Source organism: Trachypithecus francoisi, unplaced genomic scaffold (genome assembly GCF_009764315.1).
Source record: "Trachypithecus francoisi isolate TF-2019V2 unplaced genomic scaffold, Tfra_2.0 Lachesis_group12, whole genome shotgun sequence".
In the NCBI taxonomy this organism is placed as follows: Eukaryota; Metazoa; Chordata; class Mammalia; order Primates; family Cercopithecidae; genus Trachypithecus; species Trachypithecus francoisi.
Genome location: NW_022681457.1, coordinates 11645660 through 11660543, shown reverse-complemented (window position 1 = coordinate 11660543; position 14884 = coordinate 11645660). Strand labels below are relative to the sequence as shown.

Here is a 14884-nt window from a genome sequence, read left to right as displayed (position 1 = left end):
TTTTGTGTCCGTTCACATTGCCTCTGTCCAAACTCGGGATGCCCCTGGTTCCCCACTCTCCTGCCATCACTCCTCCTGCAAACTCACCCGTCTCGGACCTAAGCCTGACATGCGGCTCTTCTGTCCACACTCTCTCTTTTGAAGGGCTATCTAACCCCTCTAGAAGCGATGGCCAAGTCAGGTGTCTATTCCAGAACCTTTATCCAGGTATTCCCCTGACGGCAAATATACCTCTGGACGTTCTGCATGTTAAGTTAAACGAACATTTAATTTCCCCTTCCCACCAGATCCTCATCTTGGATTCCCCTTTTGGGGAGGCCCCAAAACCACCTGTTTGCTTTTTTTTTTCACCACTATCTGCAACAGATAATCCATCGCAAAACAGGTGCCTCCTGATTTTTCCAGTGCTTCCCAAACATTTCCTCTGCTTCATCAACAGCCCTTGCCTGAACTCAGGACACAATCGTCACATGCCTGGATGTTTGGGATCAAGCCCTAGGTGACCTGCCCACTGGTCCCTGCCACTAGAGGCTGCCCCTGTATCTGTCTCCACACTAACTGCCAGAATGATATGAAATCTGGATCATGCCACACCCGTGTTTAAATCTCCTCAGCGTCTCCCCCAGTTTTTCTGCATCTTAAATTACGTGTCTGTGCATATGTGCGCATACATATATAATGCGTGTATGTATATATGTATACATGCACACACCTGAAAAATATAAGGACGTGCACTACATATTAAAAATACAGGCTGAGCACAGTGACTCACACCTGTAATCCCAGCACTTTGGTTGGGAGGCTAAGGTGAGAGGATCACTTGAGCTCAGGAGTTCAAGACCAGCCTGGGCAACATGACAAAACTCCATCTCTACAAAAACCACAAAAAATTAGCCGCATGTAGTGTGCACCTATAATCCCAGCTTCTCAGGAAGCTCAGACGGGAGGACTGCTTGAGCCCAGGAGGTCAAGGTTGTAGTGAGCTGTGATGGCACCACTGCACTCCAGCCTGGGCAACAGAGTAAGACCCTGTCTCAAACAAAAAAACCAAAAAATATAAAATCATCTCTAGGTGGTGGGATTATGGATGACATATATTCTCCATTGTCCTTTTCTCTGTATTGTAAAGCATTTCCTCCTGACTGTTCTTTGTATTGTGTTTCTAGTTTTTTAGTGTGTGTGCATTTTCTCTTCTGAACTTTACCAGCTGCTTAACAAGTTCTATTCAAATATCTCATTAAAAGTTTCATGGGAATGCAATTTCCAAATGTATTCACTACAGGCATGTATGTTATCTTCAGGATCAGAAACAATAATTACTTTATATATATGTGTGTGTGTGTATATATATATATACTTTAAGTTCTAGGGTACATGTGCACAACGTGCAAGTTTGTTACATATGTATACATGTGCCATGTTGGTGTGCTGCACCCATCAACTCGTCATTTACATTGGGTATATCTCCTAATGCTATCCCTCCCCCCTCCCCACCCCACGACAGGTCCCGTTGTGTGATGCTCCCTTTCCTGTGTCCAAGTGATCTCGTTGTTCAATTCCCAGCAATTAACAAATCATGTCTTCTGCCTCCTCCGAGTTAACTTTTTGATGCCAATTTAGCAGCTCAACGGGCAGAAATAGAGCCAGGTGCTTTGGGACTCATTAAAACCACCCTAACAACCCTCCTAGAGACCCTGAGAGTAGATGACGCCGTGTTTTTCATCCATCCAGGCAGGCTGTGTAGTTACGATCAATTTATTCAACCCATCTCAGGGCTGGCAAGAAAAATAGCTTCTTTCAGGGAGAAAAAAAAAAGCCACAGGGGAAAACCGCCTTGGGTCACAGGCGAGGGGGGTTTGGGAATTAATCAACGTGGACCCGTTGGAGGGAGTGAAACAGGGAAATGGCAGGTGGAGAGCTGCTCTGGGCTGCGGCACAGAGTCGGCCTTGGGCACTGAGGCAGGTTTGGTTTTTTGTTTTCTGTTTTTCTGTTTGCTCGTTGGCAGCAGTGGGCGGCAGACTTTCTAATCCTGTGGCCAACTGGGCAAAGTCTTCCCACCACAGGCAAATCCATAACTTCCCTCCCCACTCCCCGCCTTGGGCGCTCAGCCGGCTACTGTCCACGCTTTGCTCAATATTGACGTTCTTGGAATTGGAGATTAGATATCACTTTGTGTATTTTTTGGACTATCCAAATATTATTCAAAAGCTTTCCTAACTAAAATGGAAGTTCCTTTCCTGTTTCCAATGGGAGCAGCTTTAAAAATGCAGAAAGCTTAAGTCTCCCTGAAGATTCCTCTCCCCCAATTCTCTTCTCCTCACTGTAACCTTCTCTGCAGCCTGGTGTCGATTTTTACATGCTTGCATGGACAGGCACGCCGATGCTCACACGCCTGCACTCACGTGCCTGCACGCACACACCTGCACTCACGCGTGGTGCACTCACACACCTGCATCACGTGTACCTGATTTGCAAATGGGACCACGTCATGCTTATGGTTAGGTAACCTGGTTTTTCTGTTACTTCATTATCAATTAGTTGTGGGCATTTTTCCAGAGCAGCAAATGAAGATCTACTGTATTCTTTCTCCATGGCCGTATACTCTTCCATTCTATGAATACACCACGCATGTATTCACTCACTCAGCAAATACTTAAGGGGCATGTAACATATGCTAAGTACTGTGCAATACAATCGTGAAGAAAAAGTAAAAAATACATTCCTGGAGATATGGTTGTAAAGAAAAAGTGTTACAAAATATAGTTCATCTCAAAATCTGGGTATTTGGTAAAAATAAAAGAAAGAGAAAAGATATATTCCACTGGAACTTTTAATGGGGTATTTGAATAGAATTTGTTAAGTAGCTTCTAAAGTTCAGAAAAGAAAGTGCACACACACCAAAAAAAAAAAAAAAACTGAAATAAAAAGAAAAACAGTGAGGAGAAAAATGCTTTAAAACTGCAGTGATTGAAACAATGTTTTACTTGAGCAAGGAGACATAAGTAGATCAATAAAACAGGAAAAAAAATTCTGAAAACACACCCACATATACAGGAAGATATTGCACATAATAAAAAGTCACATTTTACAGCTCGTGTCCATTAACAGATAAAGAGATAAACGGTGTGTCAGATTTATCCAACTGAATAATCCTCAACAAGAAAACAAATGAATTCTTGAAGCAGACGATACTAGGGGTGAATCTCCAAATTGGAATTCCCAGTGAAAGAAACCACACTAAGAGAGGACGCACAGAGTGCACAATGAGATTTATTTAACATTCTGAACAATGCAAACTAACCTATAGCAGCTGAAAGCAGATCAGTGCCCGCCGGGACGTGAGGAAGGGGTGGGTTGCACGGACCCACGTGGAAACGTTTGGGATGGATGGGACTTGTTATGTTCACTGTGACAGCTGGTTTCACAGGTCCACATAGATATCAGCACACGATAAATCACAAACTGATAACATGTGCCATTTATTGTACCGCAATTATACCTACATAACATTGTAATAAGGAAATATATGTTCTAAAACTCACAGTTGCATCAAAGGTCACAATCAACAGAGTGAAAGCAACCAATGGAATAGGATACCGTATTTGCGCTTCACATATCTGAAAAGGGGTTCATAGCCAGAGTATATTAAGAATGCCTAACTTGGCTGGGCGCGGTGGCCCAAGCCTGTAATCCTAGCACTTTGGGAGGCCGAGACGGGCGGATCACGAGATCAGGTGATCGAGACCATCCTGGCTAACATGGTGAAACCCCGTCTCCACTAAAAAATACAAAAAACTAGCCGGGCGAGGTGGCGGACGCCTGTAGTCCCAGCTACTGGGGAGGCTGAGGCAGGAGAATGGCGTGAACCCGGGAGGCGGAGCTTGCAGTGAGCTGAGATCGGGCCACTGCACTCCAGCCCCGGCGACAGAGTGAGACTCAGTCTCAAAAAAAAAAAAAAAAAGAATGCCTAACTCAATGACAAAACACTAACAACATGGTTTTAAAATGGGCAAAGAACTTAGACATTTCTCCGAAGAAGGTCTACACATGGCCAACAGTCACAGGAAAAGGCACTCCACATCACTAATAATTAGGGAAATGTAAATCAAAAACACACTATCGCTATCAAAAAACAGAAAATAAATTTTGGCAAGGATGTGGGGAAACTGGAACCCTTGTGCGCTGTTAATACACAAGGAAAACAGCATGGCAGCCTCCCAAAAAATTAAACATAGAATTACGATATAATCTAGGAATGCCACTTCTGCGTAGGTACCTAAAAAAATTAGAAGCAGGAACTCACACTCCTGTGTTCATTGCAATGTTATTCACAATAGCTCAAACGTAGGAGCTACCCAGGCGTTCATTGAAGAAGGAATAGATAAACAAAATATGGTCCGTCTGTACAATGGAATGTTATTCCCCTTTCCAAAGGAAGGACATTGTGACACGTGCTACAAAGACCTCGTTTGACACCAGAAAAAATAATATAATGTTAGCAGTTTATCCTAGACTTTGTTACAACTAATAGGTAAGTTGATGAAAACATTGGTCTCCTAAAATTGTGTCATAAATAAAATAGGCTATACACTAATTAGAATATAATTATATATAGCGACCACAGTTTATCTTTATGTAATACTTTGGGACTAACAACAATGATTTGTATAACAATAAAATATTTCATTATAAAATTTGAATATACCATTCCAGCAGAGTACAAGAAAAAGATGCCAGATCATGTGAACCATCATAGGAACCACCAAATTTAGCTTCACACTAACAGGAGAGGAAGCCTTATTTTAAAAAAAAAAAAAAAAAAGATGCTTATTCACTGGTATATCAGTTAGAATAACCTTTTTTTGTTGTTTGACGCTTTGGTTATGTTTAATGTCAGACAGAAGCAGAACCACCTAGCTGTATCTGTTAGAACAAGATCTTTTCTGCCATCCGCTGGACATCTGTCATAACTATACAAATTAACTGCAAAATCATTCTAACCGGCCGGGCGCGGTGGCTCAAGCCTGTAATCCCAGCACTTTGGGAGGCCAAGACGGGCGGATCACGAGGTCAGGAGATCGAGACCATCCTGGCTAATACGGTGAAACCCTGTCTCTACTTAAAAATACAAAAAACTAGCCGGGCGACGAGGCGGGCGCCTGTAGTCCCAGCTACTCGGGAGGCTGAGGCAGGAGAATGGCGTAAACCCGGGAGGCGGAGCTTGCAGTGAGCTGAGATCCGGCCACTGCACTCCAGCCTGGGTGGCAGAGCAAGACTCCGTCTCAAAAAAAAAAAAAAAAAAAAAAAATCATTCTAACCTTACATTTTTAACATAAGCTGGATGCGTATGATGCTAGTGGCACCGGCTTAGACACAGCCACCTTGCCCCATGCAAAACCTGAATTGACAAAAGCGACACTGCATCCCTACTTTCTCCAGTTCTCATCCACGCAGATCTTCAACTTCTTATTGTAAGAGAAAAAAATGTATTTAGTGTCTATAACACAGGATAACTTCTCCCCACGCGTCCTCATTCTGTTGACATCCCAGCATTCAAAACTGTTCACTCAGTCCTTGTTAATATCACAACCCTCACCTCCAACCAGCGTGTGTCTTGCCAACACACCGATGGGAGCCACTTGTTCACGTTCCTTCAGGGGGGTGCACAGACTGCCACCCAGGTGTTCAGCTTTCTGGAATTTTCCTGTTATGTGCATGCTTTATTTGGTGCATGGGATTCTTTGACAGGTTCTATGATCCTGTGGACAAGAAAGTACCAAGCCACTATTTCCATTTCAGGTGTTCCAACCTTTCTAGGTGAGCTGTATTCTTGGGGTCCACAAATTTCTCTTTCCATCTTTTTTTCTCTCCCCCCAACCCCCCATCCCGCCCACCTTCTGTTGCTCTCCCTTCCTCTGTCCTCTCCTGACCATCCAGAGGCTTTTTTTTTTTTTTTTTGACAGGATCTTGCTCTGTCACCTAAGCTGGAGTGCAGTGGCACAATCACAGTTCACTGCAGCCTCAAATTCCCAGGCTCAAGTGATCCTCCCACCTCAGCCTCCGCAGTAACTGAACCTATAGGCTCACACCTCTGCCAGGGAAAGGAACAGGGCTTCTGTGTCAGTTACCAGTCAATTGGCTCCCAGCTTCTAAGTCCACAGGTTCAGTGCTGGCCCTGCAATGACAGAGCTGTCCTGGCTCCTTTGCAGCGAGCGCAGTGCTAAGCTCTGCCACTAGAGGGGGCGGGAGGGATATCCCAGGAGGAAGAGGCGCCACTGCACCACCATCTTCTTGCTCCTGTTATGGCCTTGTCAGCCCTACAGGAATGGAGCCCCCTGGCCTGTTCACGGCCCTAGCTCCTGCCTATGACTGCCTCACCACAGGCCTCTCCATACTCCAGCCACCAGCCTTGGCTCCTGGACCCCAGAGGGCTGCCTCCTATTTCCCTGGTGATCATGGTCCCACCCTTGCCCAACCAGAGGACTCACCCAGACTCCTCCACTGAGGTTCATACCTCCACTGTTGACTTGCTCTTTCCTTGGGATTATTAAAAGTTTGACCGTGTTTGATGTTTGTTTCTTATCACCCCACAGCTGGACAAGTTGATAAGAAAACCTGGGTACTCCCTCTTCTAGTGCCAGTGGGGAGTTCAAACCCTGTGCAGTACCCCTGGCTGTGGCCCATACCCTAAGCACCATAAAACCCCAACCCCAAACCAACCTGCTTTCTCTGCCCTCTCAAGCCACGTTCAGACCAGCTTGGGAAAGCCCACTCTGCCCTCTTCAGAAATCCTGTTAGTGTGAAGCTATATTTGGTGGTTCATATGATGGTTCACATGATCTGGCATCTTTTTCTTGTACTCTGCTGGAATGGTATATTCAAATTTTATGATGAAAAAAAAAAAGCTACTTTCTAGCTTGTGGGCTGTTGAAAAACTAGGTAGCAGGCCATTGTGTGCCAGCCCCTGCTTTATATTAAATGCTGCTTGTGCAAATTGCTGTGAGTTTTTTCTCTTGATTGGACCCTGACTGATACAGTTTCTCAGTGCAGATTCTCTTTCGAAACTCCCCAATCATTTTTCCCCAGAGAAAGAATGCGTTAGAAAGTGGATAAAGCCCAAAAGTCCAAAACTAGTACATCTTCAACTACACAGAAAAGCACAAACAGTGGGCCTTACACATCCCCCATTCAACAAAATTAAACATGGAGAAAGGCGCCCCCAATCAGTCACTGAACACAGAAGGGTTTTGCTGGAGTACAGAGGGTAACAGAGACTGACAGTCTGACAGTCACAAGGGTCATCAGTGGTTTGTTGTTGTCTGTTGTTTTTGTTTTGTTTTTGTTTGTTTGTTTGTTTTTGACACGGAGTCTCTCTCTGTCGCCCAGGCTGGAGTGCAGAGGCATGGTCTTGGCTCACTGCAATCTCTGCCTCCTGGGTTCAGGCGATTCTCCTGCCCCAGCCTCCCGAGTAGCTAGGACTACAGGCGCATCCCACCATGCCTGGCTGATTTTTTGTATTTTTAGTAGAGATAGGATTTCACTGTGTTAGCCGGGATGGTCTTGATCTCCTGCCCTGTGATCCACCTGCCTCGGCCTCCCAAAGTGCTGGGATCAGTGATCATTTAGTTGAGTAGCTTAGGCTACATAAAGCACGTGGTCTTTTCACTAAAAAGAATAGAATCCATAGAAAATAAAATGTAAATAGTGTAACAGCAGGATTAGATTTGCTCACTTTCATACTCAATATGGCTGCCATGTGACAATGGGTGGAAGGCCATTGGGTAGGAGTGGATGTGGGAGAAATAAAACACTTAGTATAGCATTCTGGGTAAGAAACCAGAAGGATTGAATATTTCAGATGCGCTTATCAGACACTGGCCTCAAGATGCTGACTTGAGCAGTAAGAGATGGTAAGATTTCGCTCAGTGGATGCAAAGCTGGAACCCAGAGGAACCTCCCTTCCCATCACTCAAATGAGAGTCCGTTGATGAGCAGCCTGTGCCTCACCTGGAGCCTGTCACTGAATCAGACCCTGCATTTTAACAATATCTGAGGGTGAATTATATGCACATTAAAAATTTGAGGGCCACGAGGTTACAGTAAATGAAGCAGGATGCTAGAAATTTCTTTTTTACTGTACACCACTGATTTTCAACCTTTGTTGCTCATTAGAACCACCTGGAAAAACTTTTTCAACCTGATTTCCAAGCATCAACTCAACCTGGTATCTCTTGAGGGTGGGAATCAGGCATCAGTATGTTTCAAAACTGTCTAGGGTTGGAGAAAGGGAGTCTCTCTCCAGCAGGTCTTTGCTATCTTATCCTTAGGAGCAGCCAGCCTTAAATCCTCTCTCTCAGGGTGTGCTGTCTATTCTGCACTTAACTTTCAAAATATTCTTATTCCTTTGCAATCAGCTAGTCTATGCTACATCTCTTTTGCTGTGTGTCTATTGTTTACGTTCCTTTAAATTAAGAAGACAAGAACCAAGGTCTCACAACAGTGAACTTTAATAAATGAATCCAGCCTGTTCAGTAAGTGACCTTTCGGGAGCTCTGAGGATCGCTGGTCTCTGCCTGTGAGCTCAACCAGCCATTCATAAAATGCCCTCCCGAGACCAGCAGCACCAGCATCACTGAAAATGCAGATTCACAGGTTATTTAAAACAAGTAAAATCTGAGAAATGTCACCAAGAGGAGCCTAGGGAGACGTGACAACTCAAGGCAAGGTGGCGCCTTGGATGGAAAAGAAGGAAGAGGAGGGCATTGTGTGAACACGAAGGAGGTCTCAATAAAATATGCACCTTAGTTCACAGCAATATATAGAGTCAGCTCATCGCTTGTGGCAAATGTGCCGTACTAATGAACCATGTTAACAGTCGGGGAAATGGTGTGGAACACTGGCGAACTCTATGGACTTTTGAAAGGTATTCTAAAATGAAATCTAAGGTCAGGTGTGGTGGCTCATGCCTGTAATCCCAGCACATTAGCAGACTGAGCCAAGAAGATCACCCAAGATCAGGAGTTCGAGACCAGCCTGGCCAGCATGGCGAAACCCTGTCTCTACTAAAAATACAAAAATTAACCAGGCATGGTGGTGGCACACCTGTAATTCCAGCTACTTAGGAGGCTTAGGCAAGTAAATTGCTTCAACCCGGGAGGTGGAGGTTGTGGTGAGCCGAGATTGCACCACTGCACTCCATCTAGCCTGGGTGACAGAGGGAGACGTGGTCTAAAATAAAATAAAACGGAGTCTTGGCCGGGCGCGGTGGCTCAAGCCTGTAATCCCAGCACTTTGGGAGGCCGAGACGGGCGGATCACGAGGTCAGGAGATCGAGACCATCCTGGCTAACACGGTGAAACCCTGTCTCTACTAAAAATACAAAAAACTAGCTGGGCGAGGTGGCGGGCGCCTGTAGTCCCAGCTGCTCGGGAGGCTGAGGCAGGAGAATGGCGTGAACCTGGGAGGCGGAGCTTGCAGTGAGCTGAGATCCGGCCACTGCACTCCAGTCCGGGCGACAGAGCGAGACACCGCCTCAAAAAAAAAAAAAAAAAACGGAGTCTTTTTTTAATGCACACTCTAAGGCCACACCCTTGATCTGCTAAATTGGAAGCTCTGAGATCAGGGCCCACACTTTTGTAGATTAACAAAGCCTTCAGGAAATGGTACTATCATTAAGACCAACTAAGTCACTAAAACCAGAGACTCCGAATGCCTCAGTAGTTCAAGAGTCAAATCGGGAATTTAGAAGTTGCCAAATTTAGGCCACAAAATGCACCATCTGGGGCAGGGAGATACACAGGCAGAGCAGAGAGGATTCGGCAGGGGTGCAATGAAAATACCCGCCACGATACTCCAGTGGTAGATCCTCATGAGGCCTTTGTCCAAACCCACAGGATATACAACACCCAGAGCGAGCCCTAATGGACACCGTGGACTCTGGGTGCTGGTGATGTGTCCGGGCAGGCTCACTGATGGAACAGGTGCACCGCTCTGCTGGGGATGCTGGGCGGGGAGTGGCTGTGCTGTGTGGGGAGGGAGTCTAGGGGAACTCTGTGCTGTCCACTGAGTTTCCCTGTGAACCTAAAACAGCTCTGAAAAAGAAAGTCTAGAGCCAGGCGTGCTGGCTCACACATACAATCCCAGCACTTCTGGAGGCCAATATGGAAGGATCGCTTGAGACCAGGACTTCAAGACCAGCCTTGGCAACAAAACCAGATCCCACCAACTACAAAAACTTATTTCAAAAAATTTGAATAAAATAATACTCATAAAGCCTAATACAAACAATACAGGATGCAGTGGCTCACACCTGTAATGATAACTCTTTGGGAGGCCGAGGCAGGCAGATCATTTGAACTCAGGAGTTCAAGACCGGGCTGGGCAACATGGCAAAACCCCCTCTTCAAAAAATACAAAAATTAGCTGACATGGTGTTGTGTGTTCTAGTCCCAGCTACTCCAATGGCCAAGACGACAGAATTGCTTGAGCCTGGGACGTCAAGTCTGCAGCGAGCTGTGATTACGCCACTGCACTCCAGTCTGGATGAAAGAATGAGACCCCATCTCAAAAAAAAAAAAAGAAAAAGAAAAAAACAAGAAACCAATACAGGATACCCAACAGAAGCTGAGTTTCAGATAAATAGTGAATAATTTAGAACAAGCTGATACTAAAAAAAAAAAAATTGTTTATTTGGAAACACAAATTTCCCCAGGCATTGTGTATTTAATCTGGACACCCGACTTTGGCAATTTTACTTTACAGCAAAACAGTGGGTAATAGCATGTCAATCAAAAGGCTCCGTTTTTTGTTATAAAATACTGAGAACTAATTAAACTGATTAGATGTGTATTGAAAGAACAGCAACACAAACCCAATAGGCATAATGAAACAAAACAAAACTCGGTGGGCAGAATGAAGATTTCCTCGGACATCCTGGCGATTCCTACCTAGGGCACTCCCTCTGTGTGCCAGGCGGCCGTGCACCTATGTTATCTAATAACATCAATGAAAAATCATCCTTCACATTCTCTGGGTGCAGTGGTTTCCGGATGTGTTTTCTGGTGGTATTTTAACGTTTCAGGCCGACGAAAGGCTCTCGAACACTTGGAACATTGATAGGGTTTCTCTCCGGAGTGGATGAGCTTGTGCTCATTCAGGTTCTTCCTGTAGGTGAAAACTTTCTTGCAGTCTTTACATTTGTAGGGCTTCTCTCCTGTGTGGCTCCTCTTGTGACATTTCAAGGAGAACCTCCTGTTGAACCGTTTGTGGCAGACGTCACATGTGTAGGGCTTCTCACCAGTGTGGATTCGCTGGTGAACGCGGAGGTCTGAGAGCTGCATAAAGCACCTTTCACAGACATTACATTGAAAGGGTCTCTCTCCTGTGTGTGATCTCTTGTGGAGGGCTAGCTTGGAATGACACATAAACCTCTTACTGCACACACCACATGCAAAGAGCAGCAGTTCCTTGGCTTCTTGGCCAACAGGCTGACTGCCTGCGCCCGCAGGGCCTGGGGAATGAACTGGATTGATCCCAGCTTGTCCCAGGGATTCTCTGTTGCCCACAGGTGTGGCTCCTCCTTGAGGCCCTTCTTGGGAAATGGAGGTGGCGTCTGGTTTGCTTCTTTTGGGACCTCTGAGATTCGGAGCGTTTCCTCTGTTCCCACTGTGAGTCGAAGCTTCTCTCTCCACAACGCAGGCAGAAGGTGTGTCGGCATCCACATTTTCCACAGAGGCTCTTTTTTGGGGTTCCTGCCCCTCCTTAGCTCCCACCACACCTGCTGGAAGAAGGGATTCCACACACAACAGTTAATAAAGCGCATTTTCAATACACCAAACTCGTTGCAGCCAAACACTGACCTTGGCTGACAACTTCCCCTCAAGCTCAGCCTAGGACATTGGACCATAGGTCTCTGGAGAGTGGGGGGTGGAGAGGCTTTGGCAGCTGAGTGCCAACTCCCCAGACATGATAATGCTGGGCCCCCAGACCCATACCCAGGAAGAGAGGAGCTAATATTTCTGGGTCCAAGTCTTCATACTCACTGGGACCGTTTGGAAGCTGAGGCTCTGGGGATGTAAGTCCTGGGTTCTCCTCCCTGTCTACGTTCAGACCCTTCTCCAAGGTCGGCTTGGGTCTCAGAGTCTTTGGACCTCCTTTCATGACAATAGTCTCTGGCAGTAGGAAGTCCTCCTCCTGACAACGGAAAACCAAGAGCAATGACTCCGTGTCTGAACTGGGGGAAGCACGGACATGTCTGTCCCCTCCTGACTGGATGCACCCACTCTTCTAATGACACAGGTGTGGAAATATGTGCAGACTTCCTGTGACCACCCCTCACCCCCAGTAAACATCACCGCCTCACGTCTGAGTCGGTCCCTAATCTGCACCCTCCATATTCTAAATCAGCTCCTGTGCCTGGTGGTTTTCACCCTTTGGTTCTCTGAGCATATTTCTTCCCGCCATGCCAACGTCTCCCTGCCCCTGAGGCTGGAAGGAGCATGACTGTAGGTGGAGGCCCCTCACCTGTGGCACCACTGACATTGGGGCTGCATCACCCTCCTGGAGGGGGCGCTCCTGTGCAGAGCAGAGACCCCACCTCCACCCTCTAGATGCTACTAACACCCCACCAGCCCTGAGAATGCCAAACAAGAACGTCTCCAGACATGGCCATGTGTCTGGAAAGGCATAATCACCCCAGCTGAGAAACATTCCTCAAATTAAGAAATTGACAATCTGTAGCAAATGGTTTCCTTGCTGAGTTATTACATGGAATGTCTTTGAGGTAACTGGCTATGGGGAAGGGATCTTCAGTTCATTAATCTGCGCCAACTGCCTCCCTCACTTCACTGAGACCATTTCTTACCCCCCACCCTAAATGCTAAAAGCTCTCATGGTGGAGGGAAAAGTAGATGAGGCTTCCCTCTCTGTGATGGCTCAGGAATGTCTAAGGATGTAACACATACATGGGGAATGTCTCTATTCTTGTCCTGTGCCAAATCTGTCAATCAGTCCAGTGGACACACGATTTCCTCCTATTCCTTCTCCCACCTCTGCCCAGACACCAAGGCCTCACACACTCACCTGCCTCCTGAACAGTGCAGGCACCCTGGGCAGGGTCTGCAGCTCTCGGCGGGCCTGGCCTTCCCCCGGACGCATCTGGTTCACAGAGGAGGCCCGCTGGCTGGACACGTCTCTCGGATCATCCCTGACACTGGCAGGGGCTTCAATCATCTCAACATCTGCGTCCAGCATAAGATATTCCTTTCCGTGGAAGGTGACTACAGTCTGTAAAGAGAAAAAAGACAATCAGACTCACTATGAGAACCTGAAAGTAGCTCTCATATTCCCTGGGTCCTGCCGTAATGCTCACACTTGACTGTAATTAATGTTCAAATCTGCCTTCCTGATGCAGAATCAGCTCTATGGACACAGCAATCTGTCTGAATTTTTTTTCTTCTCTAGATAAGTACATAAATATGAGTCCTTCGGATGAAAGGGTCACTAAACCAAAGAGAAGGCAAGGGGAAATATCCTGGGTGAATCCCACTCAATTGGCTGATGGCAGCTCACCTTGTGTTGGAACTTAGGGGCTCATGTGGGGACCTGGAGGCAGATCCCTGCATCTCTGATACCAACCACTTTCCTGCCTCAGGATGGGACTTCTGGGCCCCCTTCAGTTCACCCTAATGCCTCCTTCCCTACGTTCCAACGTCTTTCTTTCATGTTGGCCTCACACAGTGTGTGGGTCCCTGTATCCCCTCTGCCTGTCCATCTCCTAGACCAGGAATTGGCCATCTCAGCACAGCTGATATTTGAATCTGGATGATTATTTGTCATGGGGGGTTGTCCTGAGCTTTGGAGAATGCTTAGCAGCATTCCTGTCCTCCTCCTTGTGACAACCAAAAACTGTCCCCAGACACTGCCATGTGTCCCTGACGGGCACACTCTCCTCTACTTGGAAGCCCTGACCTAGAGCAGCCCCTTGGGTCCTCTCCAGTCCAGGTGCACCCTGCAGCCCCCATCCCAGCTCCCCTTCCCTGAGCCAATCAGGAGGGTCCCACTCACCCATTTCTTGGGTCTTCTGTGATTTCGTAGCAGGTCCTCCAGGTCTTTGCAGCTCTGCACGCTGTTGACCTTGACTAAGACCTGGAGCTCCTGGGGCATGGAGATCATGAACTGCTCCATCACCAGCATGTCCAGGATCTGCTCTTTGGTGTGGAGGTCGGGCCTCAGCCACAGATGGCACAGCTCAGTGAGTTTCCTCAGAGCCTGGATGGGGTCCGACTCCTTCGGGCAGGTGAACATCCTGAAGTTCACGTGAGAAATCTCAGGGTCCACGTTGTGATTTCCAAGTTCAGTTTCTGAGGATGCCATAGACCGTGGCAGCTCCAACCCAGGTCTGTTGCAAGGTTCTCTCTGACGCCATGAGGATGTGCAATTTGCAGCCATATCTAGTGGAGAATATTCCAGTCAGTCTCTGAGAAAGCTCTTCCAGTAGCTGGTGTCTAACTGAGACCTATATACACAGACCTTCTTTGGTTTCCCTCAGTAATAGATTCACTGTTCAGAAGTCTGCAAGAAAAAATCATGAGTCCAATCAGTTTAAGCTTCTAGTCTATCCACCCATCCCTTCCAAAACCCTCATCCAAATCGTGGACGCCACTTCTTCAGCAGCATCGAATTCAGCACAGTGGAAATCAACCCACCCTGTTATTCTTCCAGTGTCTACACCTGACTATATGTTCTGATTTAAAATCTTAATGCTACCCTGGATCCTGATCTCCAGGAAATCATTGTGCAGAAGTGGAATCAGTTTTTTGTTTTTTTGTTTTTTGTTTTTTTTTTTTTTCAGTTGGAACAACATGGTTCCCAACTGTAAATTAA

At 46.5% G+C, this 14884-nt stretch overlaps 1 protein-coding gene across 1 annotated transcript; it reads right to left on the bottom strand.

The window, feature by feature from the left end:
* Nucleotides 1-11013: 11013 nt before the first annotated feature.
* LOC117091780 (putative zinc finger and SCAN domain-containing protein 5D) lies at nucleotides 11014-14521 on the bottom strand. Its single transcript, XM_033224555.1, has 4 exons — nucleotides 14066-14521; nucleotides 13082-13285; nucleotides 12043-12193; nucleotides 11014-11780 (listed from the first exon to the last, which is right to left on the bottom strand). Exons 1-4 carry the CDS (start codon nucleotides 14447-14449, stop codon nucleotides 11014-11016), a joined length of 1506 nt encoding a protein of 501 aa, XP_033080446.1. The 5' UTR covers nucleotides 14450-14521.
* Nucleotides 14522-14884: the final 363 nt, after the last annotated feature.

Bases quoted from the DNA above. Each gene is read 5' to 3' on its own strand.
- LOC117091780 (XM_033224555.1), bottom strand. From the start codon at position 14,449: ATGGCTGCAAATTGCACATCCTCATGGCGTCAGAGAGAACCTTGCAAC. The intron at 12,194-13,081 runs GTGAGTGTGTGA...TTCCGTTGTCAG, and splicing joins CTGCACTGTTCAGGAGGCAG to GAGGAGGACTTCCTACTGCC. The intron at 11,781-12,042 runs GTGAGTATGAAG...CCCTTCTTCCAG, and splicing joins TCAGCTTCCAAACGGTCCCA to CAGGTGTGGTGGGAGCTAAG.